At 34.1% G+C, this 24,770-nt stretch overlaps 2 protein-coding genes across 2 annotated transcripts; one reads left to right on the top strand and one right to left on the bottom strand.

Moving 5' to 3' along the window:
- Positions 1-223: 223 nt before the first annotated feature.
- LOC126744545 (uncharacterized) lies at positions 224-20,641 on the top strand. The gene is made up of 11 exons (XM_050452004.1): positions 224-525; positions 1,919-2,077; positions 7,653-7,877; positions 7,927-8,116; positions 9,947-10,124; positions 10,186-10,459; positions 13,563-13,803; positions 13,872-14,069; positions 14,219-14,509; positions 16,716-17,000; positions 20,182-20,641. The coding sequence occupies exons 1-11, from the start codon at positions 466-468 to the stop codon at positions 20,370-20,372; spliced, it is 2,292 nt and encodes a 763-aa protein (XP_050307961.1). The 5' UTR covers positions 224-465; the 3' UTR covers positions 20,373-20,641.
- On the bottom strand, positions 2,734-7,628 carry LOC126744546 (NADH-ubiquinone oxidoreductase 49 kDa subunit-like). Its single transcript, XM_050452005.1, has 5 exons — positions 7,319-7,628; positions 7,066-7,245; positions 6,723-6,919; positions 3,180-3,525; positions 2,734-3,123 (listed from the first exon to the last, which is right to left on the bottom strand). Exons 1-5 carry the CDS (start codon positions 7,598-7,600, stop codon positions 2,761-2,763), a joined length of 1,368 nt encoding a protein of 455 aa, XP_050307962.1. The 5' UTR covers positions 7,601-7,628; the 3' UTR covers positions 2,734-2,760.
- Positions 20,642-24,770: the final 4,129 nt, after the last annotated feature.

Raw genomic sequence — 24,770 nt, 5'->3', positions numbered from 1 at the left:
GTCGCACTTATGATCTTTCTTATATTAAGTAAGTGATAAAGCGTTTGTTCTAAGAGCTATTGTAGAGAGTGTCGTTGGGTCTTTTGGGGCTTATTTATCGTATTTACCAGTCATAACTAAAAAATGCACTGTTCAAAGAACTCTTATTTACTGGAAAACCATTAACCGGAGACAGTTTTTAAGAGGGGCACAGAATACCACCGACAATCCGCTTGTAGTCGATCAGACAGTGTGCTGGGTCACTTCTTGCAGGTGAGCACGTCTATTGGTGAAAGTTTCGATTTATTATTTACTTATACATGACGCCGGTTACCTTGAAAAGAGACATTTTTATTGTTTATCTCATTAGTTCCTTCAATTAGCGTTTATAGCTACATTTCCTTTTTTTTTTAAATTTATTATAATAGTGCGAGGTCGAATAAGTATCTTATTGCGCTTCTGTCTAATAATGATACGCGTTGACTGATGAAACTCCGCTTATTGTTTATATGGGCAAAAGAAAGTGATACCAAGGAAAGTAAAATGGTAAGTTTGACCCCAAGATGTTATATATAAAATTTGTGAAATTTTATGATAATTAATTCACATTTTTTTAAATATTTATAAGCACCATATTAAGGTTTCAGTTAAAATATTTATATATCAATAGCATTTTTTGAAAACCGCGCCATTTTGAAAGTTAGAACTGTCATGTCAGGCCACGCCCATATTTTTAAAAGACTGCTTACCTATATATAGAGTGTTCAGACTTCACCTTTAACGATCATAAACAGGAAACGAGAGCAAATTTCTAAAATGCATAATGCTTATTATATAATTAATAACAACACCATACGCGTTCCGTATAATATATCTTATAACATTATAATTATTAAATAACAAAATATAGATAAGATGGTGTATCATACTATATGTAATAACGCTGAAATTATAAATTATCTGGTATTCTTTCACGCGTATAGATCTCGCTTAAAAAGCGCAGTTTTTTGGAACGCCAGACTCAACGACAAAAAGCGCAATTTGACTTTCGAAAAATGACAGGTGACAAGTGAAAGCGTGCATTTCAAAAGTAACAATATTGATTACTTTTGAAAATAACTATTTCGGACCCCTATTACTTTACTTGCAGCAAACTTTCTGTTAATGGGTCATTTTAATGGTTTTAAGTTGAAATTAAGCAATTGTTAATTGTTCCGTTACTTCATTTAATGCCTAACCATTAACAGCTGATGTCGTAAAGTCAATGGTGTAAAAATCTATTAAATTTCATAGTATGTAGCGGTTTTAGTTGTCAAGGGCGTGGTCAAAGTTCGGCTGATTGTTGTGACAGCTAGGGGAGGCACACGACAAGGTTAATCATCTGTCAAATTGACAACCAAATTAAATGAAATTTGGCCTATCAGAATATTGTGAGATGCAACGTTGCCAGGTAGCAAACACACATTCTACATATAATAAATAAATATCCAAACAGGCATACAGGTGTCCCACATGGCAAATAACCTGGTTTACATAAATGCGCTACGACCAGTATAGTAATTAACGTTCAATTATAACGTAGACGTAATTTCTTACTACCGGTACTATCTTAACACACACACACACAGGTAACGGGACTTTAAAGTGATAATAATTAAGTTAATGATGGAGTTTAATGGTGATGAACCACGCCCAAGCTTAAGCACATTTACGCATGCGCGATTTGCAACCACTGTCCAATAAAAAGAATTTTCATAGTGCTTTAGAAAAGGATAGAAAATAATTTCTTTTTCCAACGGGAAATTACCTTACGGCACACTAGATTTAAATTAAAAATGTCAAAAGTTGAACTGTCAACTTTTGTCACTTCCCGTCAAAACTACAAATCTTCATACAGAGTTGCCAGATTTAATATTAGAATTTTCTGATTTGTTTTTAGATATATCTTGTATGCTCCATAGTCCTATTCGGGGGAGTAGCGGTGTCTAGTCAGCAACATCAGCAAGAAATCAATCTGCCCGCCTTCAACGATTTCTCACCCCCCGAAGAAGTTAATGGCTACTTAAATGCGAACCCGAAGGTTCAAAGGTCATTTGAGGTAAGAAGTGTTCAATAATATTAATATTATTATTACCTCCAGGACTCGTTTGTGACGTAAATTTGATATTCACCGAATAAATGCGACGCTTAATGCCATATCGTGTGAAACAGCCTTTAATTTTGGTGAAAAATGACAGGTGACATTGACGTCAAGTAGGCATCAAAATTAACGTGACGCAACGCCGCGGTTCTCTATGCTGCTTACATGCTTTAATAAAATAGCGTTTTTAATTAATAGTAAATTGTCGTGCCTTTAAGTAATTGAATATTTTAAATCAAATAAAGTGTAAATTCTTTGGTTTTCGTCACGAATTCTTCTTACAGTGGCACCGCTGACCTCATAGCAACAAGAACCTTCACCTGTCATTTCACATAACCTCAATTATGTGAGAGTGACATAACCTCATTTATTTCTTTATGTTTATCGGTTTTCGAAGGGCCCAAAAACCCTTTAAAGTGGAAAATGCCCAATAATCAGTCACCAAACCGTATTTGCCGCATCAAAAGGGCCCAACTAGTGCATGAAACTTTGATCAATGTAATTTTTAAACCCACACAAGATACCTGAGTCTAATGATCCTGAGACCTCAAATAAACTGTTCAAGTGTTCCGGAAACATGTATGGGAATATCAGTGGTAATTACAGGTAATAAATACGTTACATAATAAACATATATTTAACTATCTATCTACATCCCCGAACACAACATCGATACTAGCCAAAATGGCAACAACATCGGCCAAAAACATATTTTTCCCCATATAGTCCATGGAGGCCAAGTGTATAAAGCCGGGAGAACGTATTTTGCATCTGTAGGGCCTAGAAGACCCATCCGAGACCAAATACACTCCAAATTCACCTTTGGGATGCTCTATTGCGGTGTAAGTGGTACCGGGGGGCACATTAAACCCCCTGGAGAAAAGCTTAAAATGGCAAATGAGACTTTCCATTGAGGTTTTCATTTCCGCCCTCTTGGGGGGACAGATTTTGTGGTCGTCGGTTTTAATTTCTCCCGGGGGCATTTTGTTTATGCATTGGTTTACCTTAAATAATTTCAAGTGATTTTATGATGATTGTTTGGGGATATTTTAATACTCACTAGCCTAATTGACTGTCTCATTTCTTCCATTCTCACTTTATATCTATCATAAACATCTCCGTTCACCCCGATAGGTATGTCGAAGTCTAATTCATCGTAGACTTCATAGGGCATGACTTTTCTTATGTCCCACTTTATGCCCGAGGAGCGTAGCATGGGACCCGAGAATCCCCTGTTTAGGGCTTCATGGGCGGTTACTGTACCGACATCTTTTGTTCTGCTAATGAATAGTCGGTTTGAGGTTATTAGATCTTCATATTCGTCCAGACGTTCGGGCAGTTTCGCTACTAACTCATAGATGTCATCCATGAGACCTAAGGGCATATCTTGTGACACTCCTCCGACTCTAAGTAGATGATTCAGAGAAAATTGGGGTTAAGGTTTTATTAATTGAAAATTACTTGAAAGGGAAAAATGAAATAAAAGTAAAATTTTGATTTTTCTTGAAAACTATTGATTTCTCAGATTTTTTTGTTGGTGCATAAAAGTTGCTTTGTTGATAGGGGCCTGTATCAATCTTTGAATCAAGTCTCTATCTTTAATAGTAATGGAGTTATGAAAGTTTTTGTGAATCACCGGAAACCTAAAAATAACAAAAAAGTGAAATTTTGAATTTTCTTGAAAACTATTGGTTTCTCAGATTTTTTTATTGATTCATAAAAGTTGCTTTGTTGATAGGGGCATGTGTCAATCTTTGAATCAAGTCTCTATCTTTAATAGCAACGAAGTTATGAAAGTTTTTGTAAATCACCGGAAACCCAAAAATGCCAAAAAAGTGAAATTTTGATTTTTCTTAAAAACTATTGATTTATCAGATTTTTTTGTTGGTGCATTAAAGTTGCTTTGTTGATAGAGGCATGTGCCAATCTTTGAATGAAGTCTCTATCTCTAATACCAATGGAGTTATGAACTCTTTTGTAAATCACCCGCAACCTAAAAATGACAAAAAATTCAAATTTTGAATTTTCTTGAAAACTATTGGTTTCTCAGTATTTTTTATTGATTTATAAAAGTTTCTTTGTTTAGTGGAGCATGTGTCAATCTTCTCTATCTCTAATAGCAATGGAGTTATGAAAGTTTTTGTAAATCACCAGAAACCCAAAAATGCCAAAAAAGTGAAATTTTGATTTTTCTCAGAAACTATTGATTTCTCACATTTTTTTATTCATTCATAAAAGTTGATTTGTCAATAGGGGCATGTTTCAACCTTTGAATCAAGTCTCTATCTCTAATAGCAATGGAGTTATGAAAGTTTTTGTAAATCACCGGAGACCCAAAAATGGCAAAAAAGTTCATTTTTGATTTTTCTCAGAAATTATTGATTTCTCAGATTTTTTTATTGGTGCATAAAAGTTGCTTTGTTGATTGGGGCATGTGTCAGTTTTTGAATCAAGTCTCTATCTTTAATAGCAATGAAGTTATGAAAGTTTTTGTAAATCACCCAAAATCCAAAAATGACAAAAAAATGATTTCTTTAATTTTCTCAAAAACCATTGATTTCTCAGATTTTTTTATTGGTGCATAAAAGTTGCTTTGTTGATAGGGGCATGTGTCAATCTTTGAATCAAGTCTCTATCTTTAATAGCAATGAAGTTATGAAAGTTTTTGTAAATCACCAGAAACCCAAAAATGCCAAAAAAGTGAAATTTTGATTTTTCTCAGAAACTATTGATTTCTCACATTTTTTTATTCATTTATAAAAGTTGATTTGTCAATAGGGGCATGTTTCAACCTTTGAATCAAGTCTCTATCTTTAATAGCAATGAAGTTATGAAACTTTTTGTAAATCACCAGAAACCCAAAAATGCAAAAAAGTGAAATTTTGATTTTTCTCAAAAACTATTGATTTCTCGGATTTTTTAATTGATGCATAAAAGTTGCTTTGTTGATAGAGGCATGTGCCAATCTTTGAATGAAGTCTCTATCTCTAATACCAATGGAGTTATGAACTCTTTTGTAAATCACCCGCAACCTAAAAATGACAAAAAATTCAAATTTTGAATTTTCTTGAAAACTATTGGTTTCTCAGTATTTTTTATTGATTTATAAAAGTTTCTTTGTTTAGTGGAGCATGTGTCAATCTTTGAATCAAGTCTCTATCTTTAATAGCAATGGAGTTATGAAAGTTTTTGTAAATCACCGGAAACCCAAAAATGACAAAAAAGTGATTTCTTTAATTTTCTCAAAAACCATTGATTTCTCAGATTTTTTTATTGATATTTAAAAGTTGCTTTGTTGATGAGGGTATGTGTCAATCTTTGAATCAAGTCTTTATCATCAATAGCAATGGAGTTATGAAAGTTTTTGTAAATCACCGGAAACCCAAAAATGCCAAAAAAGTTAAATTTCGATTTTTCTCAGAAACCATTGATTTCTCAGATTTTTTTATTGATTCATAAAAGTTGCTTTGTTAATTAGGGAATATGTCAATCTTTGAATCAAGTCTCTATCTTTAATAGCAACGAAGTTATGAAACTTTTTGTAAATCACCTGAAACCCAAAAATGACAAAAAAGTGAAATTTTTATTTTTCTCAGAAACTATTGATTTCTCAGATTTTTTTATTGATACATAAAAGTTGCTTTGTTGATGGGGGCATGTGTCAATCTTTGAATCAAGTCTCTATCTTTAATAGCAACGAAGTTATGAAACTTTTTGTAAATCACCTAAAACCCAAAAATGACAAAAAAGTGATTTCTTTAATTTTCTCAAAAACCATTGATTTCTCAGATTTTTTATTGATATTTAAAAGTTGCTTTGTTGATAGGGGCATGTGTCAATTTTTAAATCAAGTCTCTATCTTTAATAGCAACGAAGTTATGAAAGTTTTTGTAAATCACCGGAAACCCAAAAATGCCAAAAAAGTGAAATTTTGATTTTTCTCAGAAACTATTGATTTCTAAGATTTTTTTATTAATTCATAAAAGTTGCTTTGTTGATAGGGGCATGTGTCAATCTTTGAATCAAGTCTCTATCTTTAATAGCAATCGAGTTATGAAACTTTTTGTAAATCACCGGAAACCCAAAAATGCCAAAAAAGTTCATTTTTTATTTTCCTCAGAAACTATTGATTTCTCTGAGTTTTTTATTGATTCATAAAAGTTTCTTTGTTGATAAGGGCATGTGTCAATCTTTGAATCAAGTCTCTATCTTTAATAGCAATGGAGTTATGACAGTTTTTGTAAATCACCGGAAACCCAAAAATGCCAAAAAAGTTAAATTTTGATTTTTCTCAGAAACCATTGATTTCTCAGATTTTTTTATTGATTCATAAAAGTTGCTTTGTTGATGGGGGCATGTGTCAATTTTTGAATCAAGTCTCTATCTTTAATAGCAATGAAGTTATGAAACTTTTTGTAAATCACCCGCAACCTAAAAATGACAAAAAATTGAAATTTTGAATTTTCTTGTAAACCATTGATTTCTCAGATTTTTTTATTGACACATAAAAGTTGCCCTATTAATTTTGCTACCTGACTCTTTTTGAATCACCTCTCTATCTCTAACAGCAAGGACATTACGAGTCAAAAAGCGTTTATTATACCTGAAATACCCGCAATGCATCCTGCCCCCGCACACCCTTTCGCATATCTCATAAATCTTCTCTCTCTCTTCGAATAACCAAAACAGGGGCGTTATGGCACCCACATCCAGAGCCAAGAAGGAGGCACCCGCCAAGTGATTAAGCAATCGAGTGAGTTCGGAAAAGAGAGTGCGAATATATTTTGCTCTTCTCGGCACCTAAGTAAGGGAAAAATCATTGAAACTTTCAAGGCTATTTTATCAGAGCCTCTCATGTTCGACGATGTTGCCGATGTGACAAGAAGGTTCCACTAATTGTATCTTGGATATTGGGTGCGACGTTGTCAACGTTTCCACGATTTTACCTGAATATTTAACAGTTTTTCTGTGGCCAGACAGAAGGCGTGTTCGTTGCACAGGACCGATATGTAGTCCAGCCTGTCGAAGTACGGCAACGCTTGCATGTACGTTTTATACTCGATGAGTTTTTCGGTACCTCTATGAAGGAGACCGATGTGCGGGTCGATCCTCTTAACGATTTCGCCCTAAAAAACGGCCCGTTTTAATCTCCCGCCTTCAAAACCGCACGTCAAGTTTTCTTATAATAAATCCACTTACGTCCAAATACGTGATCATGCGCAGACATCCGTGCGCGGCAGGATGCGCCGGTCCGAAATTGATGCGTACATTTTGCACCGTCAGGTCCCGCTTGTGTTTCTCCAAGTATTTGCGATGGGGCATTTTCCAGCGTGAGGTTTCCGCGTCCGGATACATGACCGGACCGGAAAATGGCAGGAAATACTCCTCGTCTGGATACCAACGCGGTCCAGGTCGTATGAACGGCATGAAATGGTTGATAACGCGTTTCTTACAAAGGAAGTTTCGGTGAATCGATAACATTTCGTTGAGTTGTTTGTGTCCGATGAAGGGTGTCAAGTTATTTGACTTTTAGGTGGGATCTGGCAGGTCAGAAGAGGATGCGATCCAAGAGGTCGAGCGACTCATCGAGGCAGATCCGGGACTTCCCAGACTGACCAGGGGCGAAATCCTGGATATTCTGGATAATATTACGAAGCAGGATGAGAGGAATTTACTGGACAGTATTTCTCAGGATTCTTTCAGGGATCCTAAAGCTTTGATGGTGGTTAAGGCTTATACCCCCTTGGGGTCCGGAGAGGTGCGTTTCAATTCTGGATAAAAATATGTGTAGTAAGGTGTTTTTGTAGGTTAATGTGGAGGAGTTTTACACTAAACCTCCTATTATAAGTATAGTGGATAGTGAGGAGGATTTTCAGACAGCTAAACCAGTAGGGCCTAGTAGTACTACTACTTCTAAGAGTTCGATAAGGAGGAACCCTGTAAAAACTAGTCAGGAGAAAAAACCTTATGGAGGTTCTACTAAAAAACCTTATAGAGGTAAGAGCATCTAATGAGTTGGTTTTTTGCATTTTACTCAAAAACTAGGCACTTTGCAAGAAAAACTCATTAGAGTTTTTTAAAGGGAATTAAATTCCCTATAATTTGATATGCATTACGCCTAGGAACTAAGCAAATATTTTATTAGGGCAAAAAAACTAGGGGTACCTAACGGTTCAGTTTTTCCCAATTTACTGGAAAACCGTGCATTTTCACGAAAAAACTCAAAAGACACTTTTTAAAGGAAATTTAATTTCCTTTCGTTTGATATACGTTACAACCCTCAATGATTTTTTATGCTCAAGAAACAAGGCAAATGATATCTTTATGCCAAGAGTCTAAGGGTTCACTTTTTTCCATTTTACTCAAAAACTATGCAATTTCCAGGAAAAACTCATAAGACTTTTTTAAAGGGAATTAAATTCCCTATAATTTGATATGCATTAGGCCTAGGAACTAAGCAAATATTTTATTAGGGCAAAAAAACTAGGGGTACATAACGGTTTAGTTTTTCCCAATTTACTGGAAAACTGTGCATTTTCACGAAAAAACTCATAAGACACTTTTTGAAGGAAATTTAATTTCCTTTCGTTTGATATGCGTTACAACCCTCAACGATTTTTTATGCTCAAGAAACAAGGCAAATGACATCTTTATGCCAAGAGTCTAAGGGTTCACTTTTTTCCATTTTACTCAAAAACTATGCAACCTGCAAGAAAAACTCATAAGACTTTTTTAAAGGGAATCAAATTCCCTATAAATTGATATGCATTACGCCTAGGAACTAAGCAAATATTTTATTCGTGCAAAAAAACTAGGGGTACGTAATGGTTTAGTTTTTCCCAATTTACTGGAAAACTATGCATTTTCACAAGGAAACTCATAAGACACTTTTTGAAGGGAATTTAATTTCTTTTCGTTTGATATACGTTACAACCCTCAATGATTTTTTATGCTCAAGAAACAAGGCAAATGACATCTTTATGTAAAAAATTTAAGGATACCTTGGTTCGGTTTTTCTTATTTCATTCAAAAACAATCACGTCAACTTTAAACTTCTTTTTTTTTCTACTTCTTCCATGCCTGTCATTGGGGCTTAAAGACAGCATCTCGTACCGTCACGTAGCCAACTTTTAAGCCACTCGAGTTCCGTTTAGTTGTGCGCCAAGACGAAGCTTATTTTTACGAAATGCTGTCTGCACCTTCGTCTACTTAGTTTTTGAACCGGTGAGGGTACTTAAATTACTTTATACTTAAACCAGTGTCTGTAGTTCTATTTTCCAATGTTGCAAGGGACAACAGCTTTAAGAGCCTAAATACATCTTATGTATTGGCAACAATATGGTGGCGTCTCGGTACGGGATGCTGTTTACACACCTGCTGATTTTGTCTTCTTCTTCTTTTTTATTTACTCTCCTGGACAAGAGATTGTTTAAACCACATGCCTGGTCTAAGTTACAAGTTTTTGGCACCGATAACCTAAATTCTTTAAAAGTGAACGACACTCTTCTACTTTTCATCTGGCAAAAGTGTCTAAAACCTCTATCATTGGCAACATTGCAATGTAACAAGAGCATACATTGACTAAACAGTAGTAATTCTGAAGTACGGAATGCTGTTTACATGCTTCGTCTTCTTCTTCCTCTTCTTTTTTTCCCTGGACTAAAGCAGTGACGATGAATTGTGACGCAGATAATACTGTTTATTATTTATTTAGAAAATTAAACGCAAAACTCACTTTAATAATTGAGGTAATAAATATATCAAGTGCGTCCATACGGCATTATTGTCCATCGAATTTAAATACATAATACCACGAAATTCTTGCAGGCAATACGGTGTTTAAGTCAAGAACGACTGCTGCCACAACAGAGCCCACCACTCACGATTACACTAAACCCACTGTGAACTATAGAGAACCATCTGAAACACCCAAAAGAAGGAGACAAAGAATTTCCACCACCACTACAACAACGACTCAACTACCAGCAACCACTTATAGACCGAGGTACCGAACGTGGCACTGTCCCAATACTAACGTTATTAAAAAACTGTTTTTAACCCATAAGACGCAGACCACCTGTGAGAAAAGAGCCGAAGTACCCGAACCACAAGTACCCGGGGGATTTGCCCTCCAGGTACCCCCCCGAAGGCATCAGAATAGTCCGGCCACCCGCCATAAGACAGTCGCCGTCCGAACTTAACGCGGAACTGGAGGATCTTTTACCGCAAGAAGTTGAAACCCAAGAGACTGTAGTGGAGGTGCCCGGTAGTACCAGGAGACCGCCGGGTAGTTCTGAGATGCACTTCGGGTCGCTTTCTGAGCCGTCTATTGAACTTGAGGTGAGATTTAGGAGGAGGTTTAGGACATTATTTTATGAGAATGGTACAGTTTTTTTCAAAAATCTCGTGTTACAACGGTTTTATGAAAAAAAGTGTAGAGTGCAAGTTGAAAGACATTTTCAAGCCCTACAAGATGTGTCCTAAGCATTTTTGCTGTTGGACCAATAGTTTTCCGGATATTTGGTAAATTGGTTAATGACTGCCGGGGTCTGTGTTCGTTGGGTCAGTTTTTGCCAAAAATCTCAATTTGTATTAATTTTATGAAAAAAAGTGTAGAATGCTAAATTATAAAAAATTTAATGTTCTATAAGATGTATTCCAAGCATTTTTCCTGTAGAACCAATAGTTTTCCAGATGTTTGAAAAATTGCCTATTGACAACCGGGTCTGTATTGAATGACTCAGTTTTTGTCAAAAATCTCAATTTCTATTAATTTTATGAAAAAAAGTGTAGAGTACAAGTTGGTAGACATTTTCAAGCCCTACAAGATGTGTCCTAAGCATTTTTGCTGTAGAACCAATACTTTTCCAGATATTTGGAAAATTATATAAGGACAACGGGTTTTATTAGTATAATGTGACTCGGAATTAACCAGTTCTTTAACATTCGAGGCAACTAAATCGGTACAAGGGTTTTTGAAATATTGAGATGTTTATAAGGCCTTTGACGGCATCAAGTTTTTTTTCGATCCATGACAAAACAACTCCAAAAGGTAACGAAATTAAGGTACCGAAGTTTTTGCTGTGTGGCTAGATTCACTGACTTACAAAATCTTGAATAACATTTTTTCTACTGAACGCATTTGCCTGATTTTTTCTGTAGAGCGTAATATAGGGTTCAGTGCATCTTTAAGATTAAAATTTAAAAAAATCTGAACAGTAGAATCGACCCACAATTGGCAGATTTGCCACAAAGTGACTGCTTGACAAAATCCGGGATAAAAAAACTTCTGGCATAGGGCCCTTCTTCATTTTTCTTCTAAAACGTTAATAATGGTTTAGAGCGTCTTCTAATATGAAAATCAGGCAAATCTAAGCGGTAGTAGTAAAGCAATGATCAAGTTACCTTAGGACTTTATTAAATTGTTTCAAAAATTGAAATTCCTGTAGGACTAATTTGTTATATCTCTGTACCTAAGGAAGTTAGGGACTTGAAAATTGGAACGCAGATTCTTTTAGTGAAATTATTGGACACCTATTTTAGCATTTTGTCTAAAAATTGTCAAAAGTGAAGAAAACAGCCTTGGAAGTTGAACAAATTGGAATTCCTAGGGTCAAAATCTTATATATATTTAGAGTCAGAGGAGACATATTAATCTAAATTTTTTCCCAAATTTTTCTCTATTTTCATCCCCGAAAACCCACCCTCTCCCACCACTTTATTCAAGCTGTCATAGGAAATTAAAATCAATAAAATTGGTACAGGAGTTTTCTAAATATTGGGATTTTTTTAAAGCCTTTACGATTTTCTCAAGCCATGGCAAAACGACTGAATAACTCCGAAACGGTTGCATATACAAGGAAAGTTGTAAGGACCTTTTTGGTAAAGAAACTCATTGGCTTTCATATGAAACTAAAATGAATAAAATCGGTTGAGGATTTTTCAAAATATTGAGATTTTTGTAAAGTCTTTGACAGTATACGATTTTTTTTCAATCCATAACAAAACAACTGAATAACTCTGAAACGGTTGCATATACAAGGAAAATTGTAAGCACCTTTTTGGTAAAGAAACTCATTGGCTTTCATATGAAACTAAAATCAATTAAATCGGTTGAGGATTTTTCAAAATATTGAGATTTTTCTGAAGCCTTTGACAGTATCACGATTTTTTCAAGCCATGGCAAAACGACTGAATAACTCTGAAACGGTTGCATATACAAGGAAAATTGTAAGGACCTTTTTGGTAAAGAAACTCATTGGTTTTCCTATGAAACTAAAATGAATAAAATCGGTTGAGGATTTTTCGAAATATTGAGATTTTTGTAAAGCCTTTGACAGTATCACGATTTTTTCAAGCCATGGCAAAACGACTGAATAACTCTGAAACGGTTGCATATAGAAGGAATATTGTAAGGACCTTTTTGGTAAAGAAACTCATTGGCTTTCATATGAAACTAAAATGAATAAAATCGGTGGAGGATTTTTCAAAATATTGGGATTTTTGTAAAGCCTTTGACAGTATTACGATTTTTTCAAGCCATGGCAAAACGACTGAATAACTCTGAAACGGTCGCATATAGAAGGAATATTGTAAGGACCTTTTTGGTAAAGAAACTCATTGGCTTTCATATGAAACTAAAATGAATAAAATCGGTTGAGGAGTTTTCAAAATATTGAGATTTTTGTAAAGCCTCTGACAGTATCACGATTTTTTTAAGCCATGGCAAAACGACTGAATAACTCTGAAACGGTTGCATATACAAGGAAAATTGTAAGGACCTTTTTGGTAAAGAAACTCATTGGCTTTCATATGAAACTAAAATGAATAAAATCGGTTGAGGATTTTTCGAAATATTGAGATTTTTCTGAAGCCTTTGACAGTATCACGATTTTTTCAAGCCATGGCAAAACGACTGAATAACTCTGAAACGGTTGCATATACAAGGAAAATTGTAAGGACCTTTTTGGTAAAGAAACTCATTGGCTTTCATACGAAACTAAAATCAAATAAATCGGTACATGAGTTTTTAAAATATTGGGATTTTTATAAAGCCTTCGATAGTATCACGTCTTTTTCAATCCGTGACAAAATAATTGAGTTAACCATTTTCAGAACTCGTTTTTTCACTTTTGCTTAATTTTAAAATAATCTAAATAAAACCGTAATTGTTTACTAAATTTTTTAAATTATTTATTAAAAGTTTTTGAAGCCGCTATTTAATTGTAGGGGCTCAAAATATGTGATATACATTGAAAACATTAAACAATTAAACATGACCTTACTACAACACATTAAATTTGAGGCGTAGTAACTCCAAGACCAGCGGTTTTCATTTAAAACAAACCTTGACCTTGGACGTGACCTTGACTTACACCTGTCAATTTTATGGAAAAAAGGATACAATATTAAAAATCAATTGATCCCTATCATTTTCATCCAGATCCCCGATCATCTGAAGAAGGTGGTGGCCGATTTAAATTTGGCGGCAATCAAGGACTCGACCAATCAAATAAACGCGGTGTTGCCGCCACCACATTTAAATAAAAACGAGGCGGAAAAGGCCGAAGAGGTTTTGGCCTCGATCGGGGGGCCGTTTTTGCCGCCCCGATCGGCCGCCCCCAACGCGAACGTCATGGCCGACAATTTAAGTCCAGACATGCAGAAACTGTTGAAGAGTTTTGGTATGTACATACATAAAAAAAGACAGAAAATGAATGGTAAAACAAGATAGTTGATATTTATATTTCAGGTTTGCTTCCGGATGACCATAAGACCAATAAAACCGTGGATATTCCCGATTTTAATCCGGAAAAAGCGGAAATTCACCCGGAATCTTATGTGGGGTTTAAGCCCTTACCGGAGGACAGCGAGAGCAGTAAAAACATGGAGGAGTTCCTCGCCCAGTTTGGATTAATAAGCAACAGAGATGGCAAGTCGTTAAAAAAGGGTAAATACGTCATATAGTAATGTAATGTGAAAGTAAGAGATCGTTTCAGCCATTACTCTCAAGAGACTTAACAAATCTACGTTGCATTTATGAGACTCTTACTTTTCTCCTTGTTATTGTAATCTAAGCGTTCAAATATGCTGTTCCAGGTAAAAGTCTACTGCCAAACGTTGACCCGAAAAACGTGAAAATCGAGCAAATATCCCTGGATACGGTGCCGGACGATCTAAAGCCGCTGCTACAAGAAATGGGCTTTGGAGTGCGCGGGAGCAGGAAGATCCGGGAGCAACCCTCGGGAAACTCGGCTGAGGCAAGTTCTGATGAAAAAACTCCAGGTTTTGGTGGAAAAGTGGATCCAGGAGAGGAGTACGTTCCCGAGGAAGATGTGAAAAAATTGGGAAGATTGGTGGAAATTTTGAAAAAGCTGGAACAAATTAACGGTAGGTTGGTTTAGGAAAATTTGGAGTTTCTTGAAAACTGAATTGCTGTACTAGTCTGCTTTTAAATGTCACTTAAATCGGTGCAAGAGTTATCGGAATATTGAGGTTTTTGTGGTAGTATCAGGATTTTGTCAATTGATAACAAAACAGATGAATAAGTCTAAAAGGGTTGCATTTACGAAGAAACTTGTAAGTGCCTTTTTTGTGAGGAAACCCAGTGGCTTTCTTATGAATCTGAAATAAATTGAATCGGTGCAAGGGTTTTTAAAATATTGAGATTCTTGTAAAGCCTTTGACAGTATCGCATTTTTTCCAATCCAAGGCAAACAATTGAATAACACCTAAACGGTTGCATTTAAAAGAAAAATTGTAGGGACCTTTTCTGTGAAGAAACTCATCAGTTTTCATATGAAACTAAATTCAGTAAAATCGGTGCAAGGGTTTTTAAAATATTGAGATTTTCGTAAAGCCTTTGATAGTATCGCATTTTTTTCCAATCCAAGGCAAACAATTGAATAACACCTAAACGGTTGCATTTAAAAGAAAAATTGTAGGGACCTTTTCTGTAAAGAAACTCATCAGCTTTCATATGAAACTAAATTCAGTAAAATCGGTGCAAGGGTTTTTAAAATATTGAGATTTTCGTAAAGCCTTTGATAGTATCGCATTTTTTTCCAATCCAAGGCAAACAATTGAATAACACCTAAACGGTTGCATTTAAAAGAAAAATTGTAGGGACCTTTTCTGTGAAGAAACTCATCAGTTTTCATATGAAACTAAATTCAGTAAAATCGGTGCAAGGGTTTTTAAAATATTGAGATTTTCGTAAAGCCTTTGATAGTATCGCATTTTTTTCCAATCCAAGGCAAACAATTGAATAACACCTAAACGGTTGCATTTAAAAGAAAAATTGTAGGGAACTTTACTGTGAAGAAACTCATCAGCTTTCATATGAAACTAAATTCAGTAAAATCGGTACAGGAGTTTTTAAAGTATTGAGATTTTCGTAAAGCCTTTGATAGTATCGCATTTTTTTCCAATCCAAGGCAAACAATTGAATAACACCTAAACGGTTGCATTTAAAAGAAAAATTGTAGGGACCTTTTCTGTGAAGAAACTCATCAGCTTTCATATGAAACTAAATTCAGTAAAATCGGTACAGGGGTTTTTAAAATATTGAGATTTTCGTAAAGCCTTTGACGGTATCGCATTTTTTTCCAATTCAAGGCAAACAATTGAATAATGTCTAAACGGTTGCATTTAAAAGAAAAATTGTAGGGACCTTTTCTGTGAAGAAACTCATCAGCTTTCATATGAAACTAAATTCAGTAAAATCGGTACAGGGGTTTTTAAAATATTGAGATTTTCGTAAAGCCTCTGATAGTATCAGGATTTTTTTATTCCATGACAAAATAGCTCAATAACTTCAAAATCTAGGTTTTTTCCAGACGACCTTCAAAGTCCTGGTCTGTGATTCCTGTTTCCAACCTGTTTATTGTAAGTAGATTAATGCTTACTTGTTGTCCAGCATTCCTTATATTAACTTTAATTGCTTTATGGTTTTATACCATAAAGTTATTATTTAATTAAAATCAGTCTGAAACACAGAAAATAAAACCACGTATACTCACTATACACGGCCCTATTTATAAAAGCAATAAATATAAGTGTAAAAACGTTATAATGAGATACCAGTCAGGTTGATCTGTCTCTATGTCATTCAATAAGTTTAATGTAAAATGTAAGAAACTGCTTTAGTTGATCATATTTTATTCATCATTGACTATCAAAATTGATATTTACTTTGCTATCTAGGCTTAGATAACTTTTGATTTTTCTGTTACCCTTTTTTATGATTGATTTTAAGTCGTCTTATAAGGTTAATGACTTAATTATATATAACTGGAGTTTTTCGTTGATAAATAAAATAAATAAATTAATAAAAAGTTGCACTACAGAATCTTAAGGAAATACACAAATAATTCGCCAAGAGAATAGAAAGCCTTTACAATCAATGACCTTCCTTGTCCTTTATATAGAGAGTTTTCAATCAAAATTTGAAAACGACTCTATATATTAATACTATCATAAAATATCGACTTGTTTGTTAGGTTTGAGGTAATCTGGAAAGATTTCCTACTTAGATACTTACTTCAACTCAACAATTTCCTGTTATTAGTCCATAATTTACTATTCGTCTTTACAGGCACGATTACCGAAGACGATATGGCCCAAGCCGATAAACAGGAACTAAAAGAGCTGATAACCAGCCTGAACCGAGCGGCACAAGAGGAAAAGAACCCTGTACCATTGTCTGAACAGTTGGGACCGAACCCGCACGAATTCGATTTCGGATTGAAGAAAAACGAGATAAAGAGACAAGAAGGCGCCGCTGGTACTACTACGGAAGAAACCGTGGAAACTGTCACTGCAGAGAGTTTACCTGAAGAAACCAAGACGCCATCTATAAAAGATCTGGAAGATTCTTTCGGTATGTGGTAATCAAGTTTTTAGTCCCTCCTAATTCAGCAATTTGGAAACCACGTTCTTGCTTTTTATTATCACGGAGGTTTCTTGTGTCCCGTGTTTCGTCCTTTGGCTACCCATCATCGACTTTATCTTGTAGGTACCAAGCGAATATTTCAATTTATTTCCGTAACAGTTTTGTTACAATTAAAAAAAAAACAGTACATAAGCTGTATGGAATTTTCTCATAGGTTCATAACTTGAAAAATTGACCAGATATCATTTTGAAAATTTGTACACATGATCTATGGACAAATTCATTGGACACCTATTTAAGCGTTTTTCCAAATTCGTACAAGAATTTGAGAAAAAAAATATTTTTTGAAAATATTAATTTTTTTTTCTATTTATTTAACAAAAAGTCCATAACTCAAAAAATTGACCAGATATCATTTTGAAAATTTGTACACATGATCTATAGACGATTTCATTGGACACCTATTTCAGCGTTTTTCCAAATTCGTACATGAATTTGAGAAAAAAATATTTTTTGAAAATTCTGATTTTTTTTTCTATTTATTCGACGCAAAGTCTATAACTCAAAAAATTGACCAGATATCATTTTGAAAATTTGTACACATAATCCATGGACAATTTCATTGGACACCTATTTCAGCGTTTTTCCAAATTCGTATAAGAATTTGAGAAAAAAAATATTTTTTGAAAATTCTGATTTTTTTTCTATTTATTCGACGCAAAGTCCATAACTCAAAAAATTGACCAGATATCATTTTGAAAATTTGTACACATGATCTATGGACGATTTCATTGGACACCTATTTCAGCGTTTTTCCAAATTCGTACATGAATTTGAGAAAAAAAATATTTTTTGAAAATATTAATTTTTTTTCTATTTATTCGACACAAAGTTCATAACTCAAAAAATTGACCAGATATCATTTTGAAAATTTGTACACATGATCTATGGACAATTTCATTGGACACCTATTTCAGCGTTTTTCCAAATTCATACAAGAATTTGAGAAAAAAAATATTTTTTGAAAATTCTGATTTTTTTTCTATTTATTCGACACAAAGTTCATAACTCAAAAAATTGACCAGATATCATTTTGAAAATTTGTACACATGATCCATGGACAATTTCATTGGACACCTATTTCAGCGTTTTTCCAAATTCGTATAAGAATTTGAGAAAAAAAATATTTTTTGAAAATTCTGATTTTTTTTCTATTTATTCGACGCAAAGTCCATAACTCAAAAAATTGACCAGATATCATTTTGAAAATTTGTACACATGATCTATGGACGATTTCATTGGACACCTATTTCAGCGTTTTTCCAAATTCGTACATGAATTTGAGAAAAAAAATATTTTTTGAAAATATTAATTTTTTTTCTATTTATTCGACACAAAGTTCATAACTCAAAAAATTGACCAGATATCATTTTGAAAATTTGTACACATGATCTATGGACAATTTCATTGGACACCTATTTCAGCGTTTTTCCAAATTCATACAAGAATTTGAGAAAAAAAATATTTTTTGAAAATTCTGATTTTTTTTCTATTTATTCGACGCAAAGTTCATAACTCAAAAAATTGACCAGATATCATTTTGAAAATTTGTACACATGATCTATGGACGATTTCATTGGACACCTATTTCAGCGTTTTTCCAAATTCGTACAAGAATTTGAGAAAAAAAATATTTTTTGAAAATTCTGATTTTTTTTCTATTTATTCGACGCAAAGTCCATAACTCAAAAAATTGACCAGATATCATTTTGAAAATTTGTACACATGATCTATGGACGATTTCATTGGACACCTATTTCAGCGTTTTTCCAAATTCGTACATGAATTTGAGAAAAAAAATATTTTTTGAAAATATTAATTTTTTTTCTATTTATTCGACACAAAGTTCATAACTCAAAAAATTGACCAGATATCATTTTGAAAATTTGTACACATGATCTATGGACAATTTCATTGGACACCTATTTCAGCGTTTTTCCAAATTCATACAAGAATTTGAGAAAAAAAATATTTTTTGAAAATTCTGATTTTTTTTCTATTTATTCGACGCAAAGTCCATAACTCAAAAAATTGACCAGATATCATTTTGAAAATTTGTACACATGATCTATGGACGATTTCATCGGACACCTATTTAAGCGTTTTTCCAAATTCGTACAAGAATTTGAGAAAAAAAATATTTTTTGAAAATTCTGATTTTTTTTCTATTTATTCGACGCAAAGTCCATAACTCAAAAAATTGACCAGATATCATTTTGAAAATTTGTACACATGATCTATGGACGATTTCATCGGACACCTATTTAAGCGTTTTTCCAAATTCGTACAAGAATTTGAAAAAAAATATTTTTTGAAAATTCACAAACTCTAAACTAAACTGCTCTGTTTTTATATAGGAAAATAAGACATTTAAGTATGTATATAGTATAATGAAGGTGCAGTTAAGAGTTTGAACGTTGCCCTTGCCGTCTTTGTACTCCTGCTAAGAGTCGAATAGCATATTTTTAAGAACACAAGACCAGTTTGTATTTGTTTCATTCGAAGAATTTTTAAACGGTAACATACCTCAACTACTCTTTTTATTGAGGTCTGCTATATGATTTTTCCAGTTTACCTGATTCTCTAAAATGTACTCTAACAATCTTGTATTATTTTTCAAAGTTTATTTGTAGTTTGTTGTATATACACCATCTGCAGCCGTTATGCAATCAATGTAAATCGTTTATATACAAGAGGAATAAAGTCTACCTTGTAGGTAGTACCTCATTGCACAATTATGTTAAGTGTGTTGGAAATCAGGTATGTGCGACATCCTTTATCTCGTATTTAGGAGCTTTCTGAAGTAGCACATCAATATTAACACTATCGAAAGCATTTCTGAAATCACTGAAGTCCTTTTTTTACAAGTTTATCCTTCTCAAGTCTCCAGTATATGTGCTATTGGTTCCATTAAGGGTTTGACTTACACGTCTACAAGAATTATAAACAAAGAGTTTTTATAGAGTTCATTTATATCTTGACGGTGCATAATACTGGGCTCGTACGTTTTTTCTGTGACATTATTTATAAACTGATTATTTAAAGAGTTTGCAACAAAATCTTGCCGATTATTTATTAGGACTTATAATTGTATTATTATAATTCCTAGGGGGTGCAACTGAACCGTCCACAACAGAATCCGTGCCAGATCCGACGACAACGAGACGAAGCGGAGTTTACTACCTCCTCGATTGGAACACCTTCTTCGAAATCGACGATCAAAAGGGCAAAAGGGTCAACTTGCGGTTGCAGCCCAAAGTTGGTGACCCCAAGAGGTTTTATAGCGTTAACGTGCCGTAATGTAAATTATCTGTTTTAATGTATTAATTGTAGTTGATTAGTTTAGTTTTTTCTCTACTGAAGAGAGAACGAGAATTCTGCACAATTGGTTGTGGGAAAAATCGTTCTCTCTCTTTCGGTTTGATTTGCTATGGCAAGTTAGTGCGTCGATTTACGCATGCATTCAAAGCCTTAGTTGACTGGACCTGTATATTTTTTTAAGGATTTGTGTAGTTTTAATTAATAATATGGCATATGTATGTAAAGAATAAATTTGATTAAGACATTTCTTTGATGTGTTTTTGTTCAGAGGTCTGATTTGGTTTCTGTTGATGAAAAACAATTTTTTACAGATAATATTTATGCAATATATAATTTATTAGCACCGTTTATTTAAATTTGATAATAATTTTATATCCTCCTGGGACCTAGCGTCCATTTAAATGGACATGCCAGTTTTATGTTTCCAGTTTCGTTAATTTATTATTTAAGCAGCTTAAACCTCGCATCCACTCCGTTGGACACTTCGACACTCCGGTGCTACCGCCCAGTCCGATTCGGTCGACTTTAATTGTGCACATGTGCTGGGAATCAGTTGTTTGTTTTCTGTTGTGATGGCGGCTGCACGTGGTTCTCGTTATGATGGTATGTAGCCTATTTTTTAACGTTTTGTAATGATTTTTGTGAAAGTTTTTATTTGCAAATGTTTAATAGACAAATTTAAATAGCATTACAATAAAAAAAAAATTAAATAAGTTTTGTATTATCTTAAGTTATTCGCGTCCATTTAAATGGACATTGGATCTATCTCATGCACATTTTAAATTAACTCATAAAATTTATTTTAGGAATTTTTGGCAATCAATGAGTGCTTCGGCCAGGGGAAGATGACGAAAAATTGGAGCAAATACTAAAAATCATTGGAATCGATGACTCTGACATTGAAATGTCTGATGATGAAGAAAAAATTTAAACTATCGATAATTTAATGGGGAGAGAAAAAGAAATAATTATTGAAGGACTAGTAAGCAGCAGTGAGGAGGAAGAAGAAGAAGAAGAAGATAGAATTCCTCTTAGTGTCCTGAGAGAAAACTTAAAAATGGCCAAGCAATCTGTGGATCCTTTAAAGCGAAAGTCTTGGAAAATAGATGATACTTTTGCACCTACAGATTTTGAAGGCCCCTCTAGTGAATGCAGCGCAGAGCTCCGGTATGATTGGACAAGCAAAATCGTATTTAGCCATGTACTTTGAAGATGAGTTATTCCAAAAAGTGTGTGATTGCACAAATGCAAGGTACGTTGAACTTAAAGGAGTATCTCTTAAATTGACTCTTAATGAGATTAAACATTTTTTTGGAATAGTTTGTTTGATGTCCTGTCTAAAATATCCCAAAATCAATGACTCAAGATCGATTTTTTGCTATAAGAAGTAACCTTAAAATCGTCATTGATGGCAGCAGGTACGCAGGTCTGACAAATTTTGGAAAGTATGTCCTATTATAAAAGCAGTATGGCAGGGGTGTTTGCAGCTACCTAGAGAGAAAGTGGTTGCTGTAGATGAAGAGATGATCCCATTTATAGGGACTTGTAAAATGATGCAGTTCGTTAGAGGAAAGCCAAATCCAGAGGACTTGAAAAATTTTGTTGTTGCTGCCCTTGATGGTCTAGACTTTGAATTATATCAAGAAAAAGATACTTTTCCAGATGATTCTGTAAAACGACTTGGTGTTGGACCTTCTGCTGTTGCGGACATTATTTTCTAAAAGTCATGTGTACTGCGATAGATATTTCACGACAATACCACTTCTCGAATATCTTCTTTCGTCAACAAGAGAAATATTGTACCGGAACCATTATGAAATCTCGTGTACCAGCGGCAGCAAATTTAACTTCGGAAAAAATGATGGCCAAGATAGGTAGAGGCAGCTCGGAACAAATTGTAAGACAAGATGGCGAAATAGTAGTTGTACAATGGTATGATCTGAAATTTGTACTTTTGGCATCTACTGCTCTAGGAATTCAACCTAACCATGAGTGTAAAAGGTGGTCTAAGAAAGACTAAATACAGGGTCCGGCAGTCAAACTTGACGGTTTTTGAAATGGGATAAATAAAAAAGTTGTTGAGATATTTTAATTATTATTTTTTTATTGGAAAGAGGAGAATTGGCAATTTAACATTCATAATAAAAAAGCACAAAAATAACTTATGTCACTTAAATGATGACCAACATTTTCTTTCCATTTCATTTCAACAAACAAAATTTTCAATATTGGGCTCCAAGAAACCCACAGGAACTTCACCAGCAGCCTCTTCACTGTGAAAGAGTAAGTGTCTGGGCTGCAGTGTGTAGGGCAACAGTGTTAGGGCCTTTTTTTTTTAAGGAGAATGGCCTAACACTGACAGTGAACTTAGCGCGTTATGTTGCCATGATCCGTGACTTTCTCATTCCAGAGTTACGTCGCCATCGTATCCCTCTCAGGAGGGTCTGGTTTCAGCAGGACGGAGCAACTGCCCATACCTCTCGGGAGTCCATGATTTTCCCCGGTAAGCTGATCTCGCTCAGGGGTGACATCGAACGGCCGGCACGTTCTCCCGACTTGTCCCCCTTGTGAATTTTATCTATGGGGGTACCTCAAGGGAAGAGTTTATGTTGACAGACCAATTAATTTGAACCAACTGAAGGAGAACATTCGGCGAAAACTTTTCCAGGAGACTCGTACAATGTGGAAAAATTGGTGGTCATCATTTAAGTGACATAAGTTATTTTTGTGCTTTTTTATTATGAATGTTAGATTTCCAATTCCCCTTTTTCCAATAAAACAATAATAATTAAAATATCTCAATAACTTTTTTATTTATCCCATTTCAAAAACCGTCAGGTTTGACTGTCGGATCCTGTACATTCAGGTTAAAAGACCTTACGTTGTTGCTAAATACAACGACTGTATGGAAGGAATAAACTTGATAGACCGAATGATTAGCTATTATAGAATTCGAGCCACTTTGTAATTGGACTGTAAGGGTCATTTTCCATTTCTTTGATCTAGCAACGGCTAATTCATGGTCTTTTTATCGAAGAGATAAAAAAAAATATTTAAAATCCCTCCTCGCAAAATACAGCAATATTTAGATTTTAAAATCGAAATTGCCACTTAACTTTTGACAAATACACCCAACCCACAAAGTGAATCCCAAGAAAACATCCGAGGTGTAGGTACTAGAGGAAATCCTGAAGGAAATATCTTTGTCGATTCACCGTCATCGTCATTAGGCACCGAAAGAAAACGGAAACAACACTTAAAAAATTCGGTTAGATGTAAAAATGACTCTTGTGCCAAAAAACCGTTTCATGGAGTTCCATAGCAAATAAATTTAAGTTTACATTTATTTTCTGCGTTTTCATAAGTTTAAACGGAAATGTTATTGAAAAAAAAATTATATATCAGGAATTTTTGTTTAGGTTAAGACCCAATGTCCATTTTAATGGACGTCATGTATCTGTCAAAGTAAGAAAAAAAATTATTAGTAAACAATATTTATTTATGTATTTTTTATTATATTTAAAAGCCTCACAATCCTAACTTAACAAAAACATGTCTGGGTCCCAGGAGGATATGACTTAAATATAATTTTTCTCAAAAAATATAGTATTCATATTGTTTGTATTCAAAAAGACATACATTGAGAAGAAGAACTTTAAAAAAGTATTGCCTTACACATCTTATTGTGTGGTACAGAGCCCGCAGACGGGCACCTTTTTCGGTTTTTTGCTCTCCTGTTAAATTATGCAAATGTCAGTTACGTCACTTCGTGTTTTGGGGAACGACATATATTTTACAGTTTAATAAATAACGGTTTACAAAATTTAATAAATTAGCCCTGGAAGTTGAAAAAAAAATTGTTTTTAAAAAATCATATTTTGAGGAAGAAAATGCTCATATCTCTGAAACTAAGAAAGTTAGAGGCTTGAAATTTGGAACGCAGCTTCTTCTAAGAAATTCATTAGACACCTATTTCAGCGTTTTGCTCAAAATTGTCAAAAAATTAATAAATTAGCCCTGGAAGTTGAAAAAAAAATTGTTTTTAAAAAATCATATTTTGAGGGAGAAAATGCTCATATCTCTGAAACTAAGAGAGTTAGAGGCTTGAAATTTGGAACGCAGCTTCTTCTAAAAAATTCATTAGACACCTATTTCAGCGTTTTGCTCAAAATTGTTAAAAAATTAATAAATTAACCCTGGAAGTTGAAAAAAAAATTGTACACATGTAACCTTTGACCTTATATTCCAATACAGTTGAGACCCGTTACATGGATTTTAATTTATTACTATTTGAACTTTGAAAGAAGGCCGGTTTCTTTTAGAAAAATATCTTCGAATTTGACGCCATATTTTAGTGTTTTCTAGACACTAGAATAC

The sequence above is a fragment of the Anthonomus grandis genome, chromosome 14 (genome assembly GCF_022605725.1).
Source record: "Anthonomus grandis grandis chromosome 14, icAntGran1.3, whole genome shotgun sequence".
In the NCBI taxonomy this organism is placed as follows: Eukaryota; Metazoa; Arthropoda; class Insecta; order Coleoptera; family Curculionidae; genus Anthonomus; species Anthonomus grandis.
This window is presented reverse-complemented; position numbering and strand designations above follow the sequence as displayed.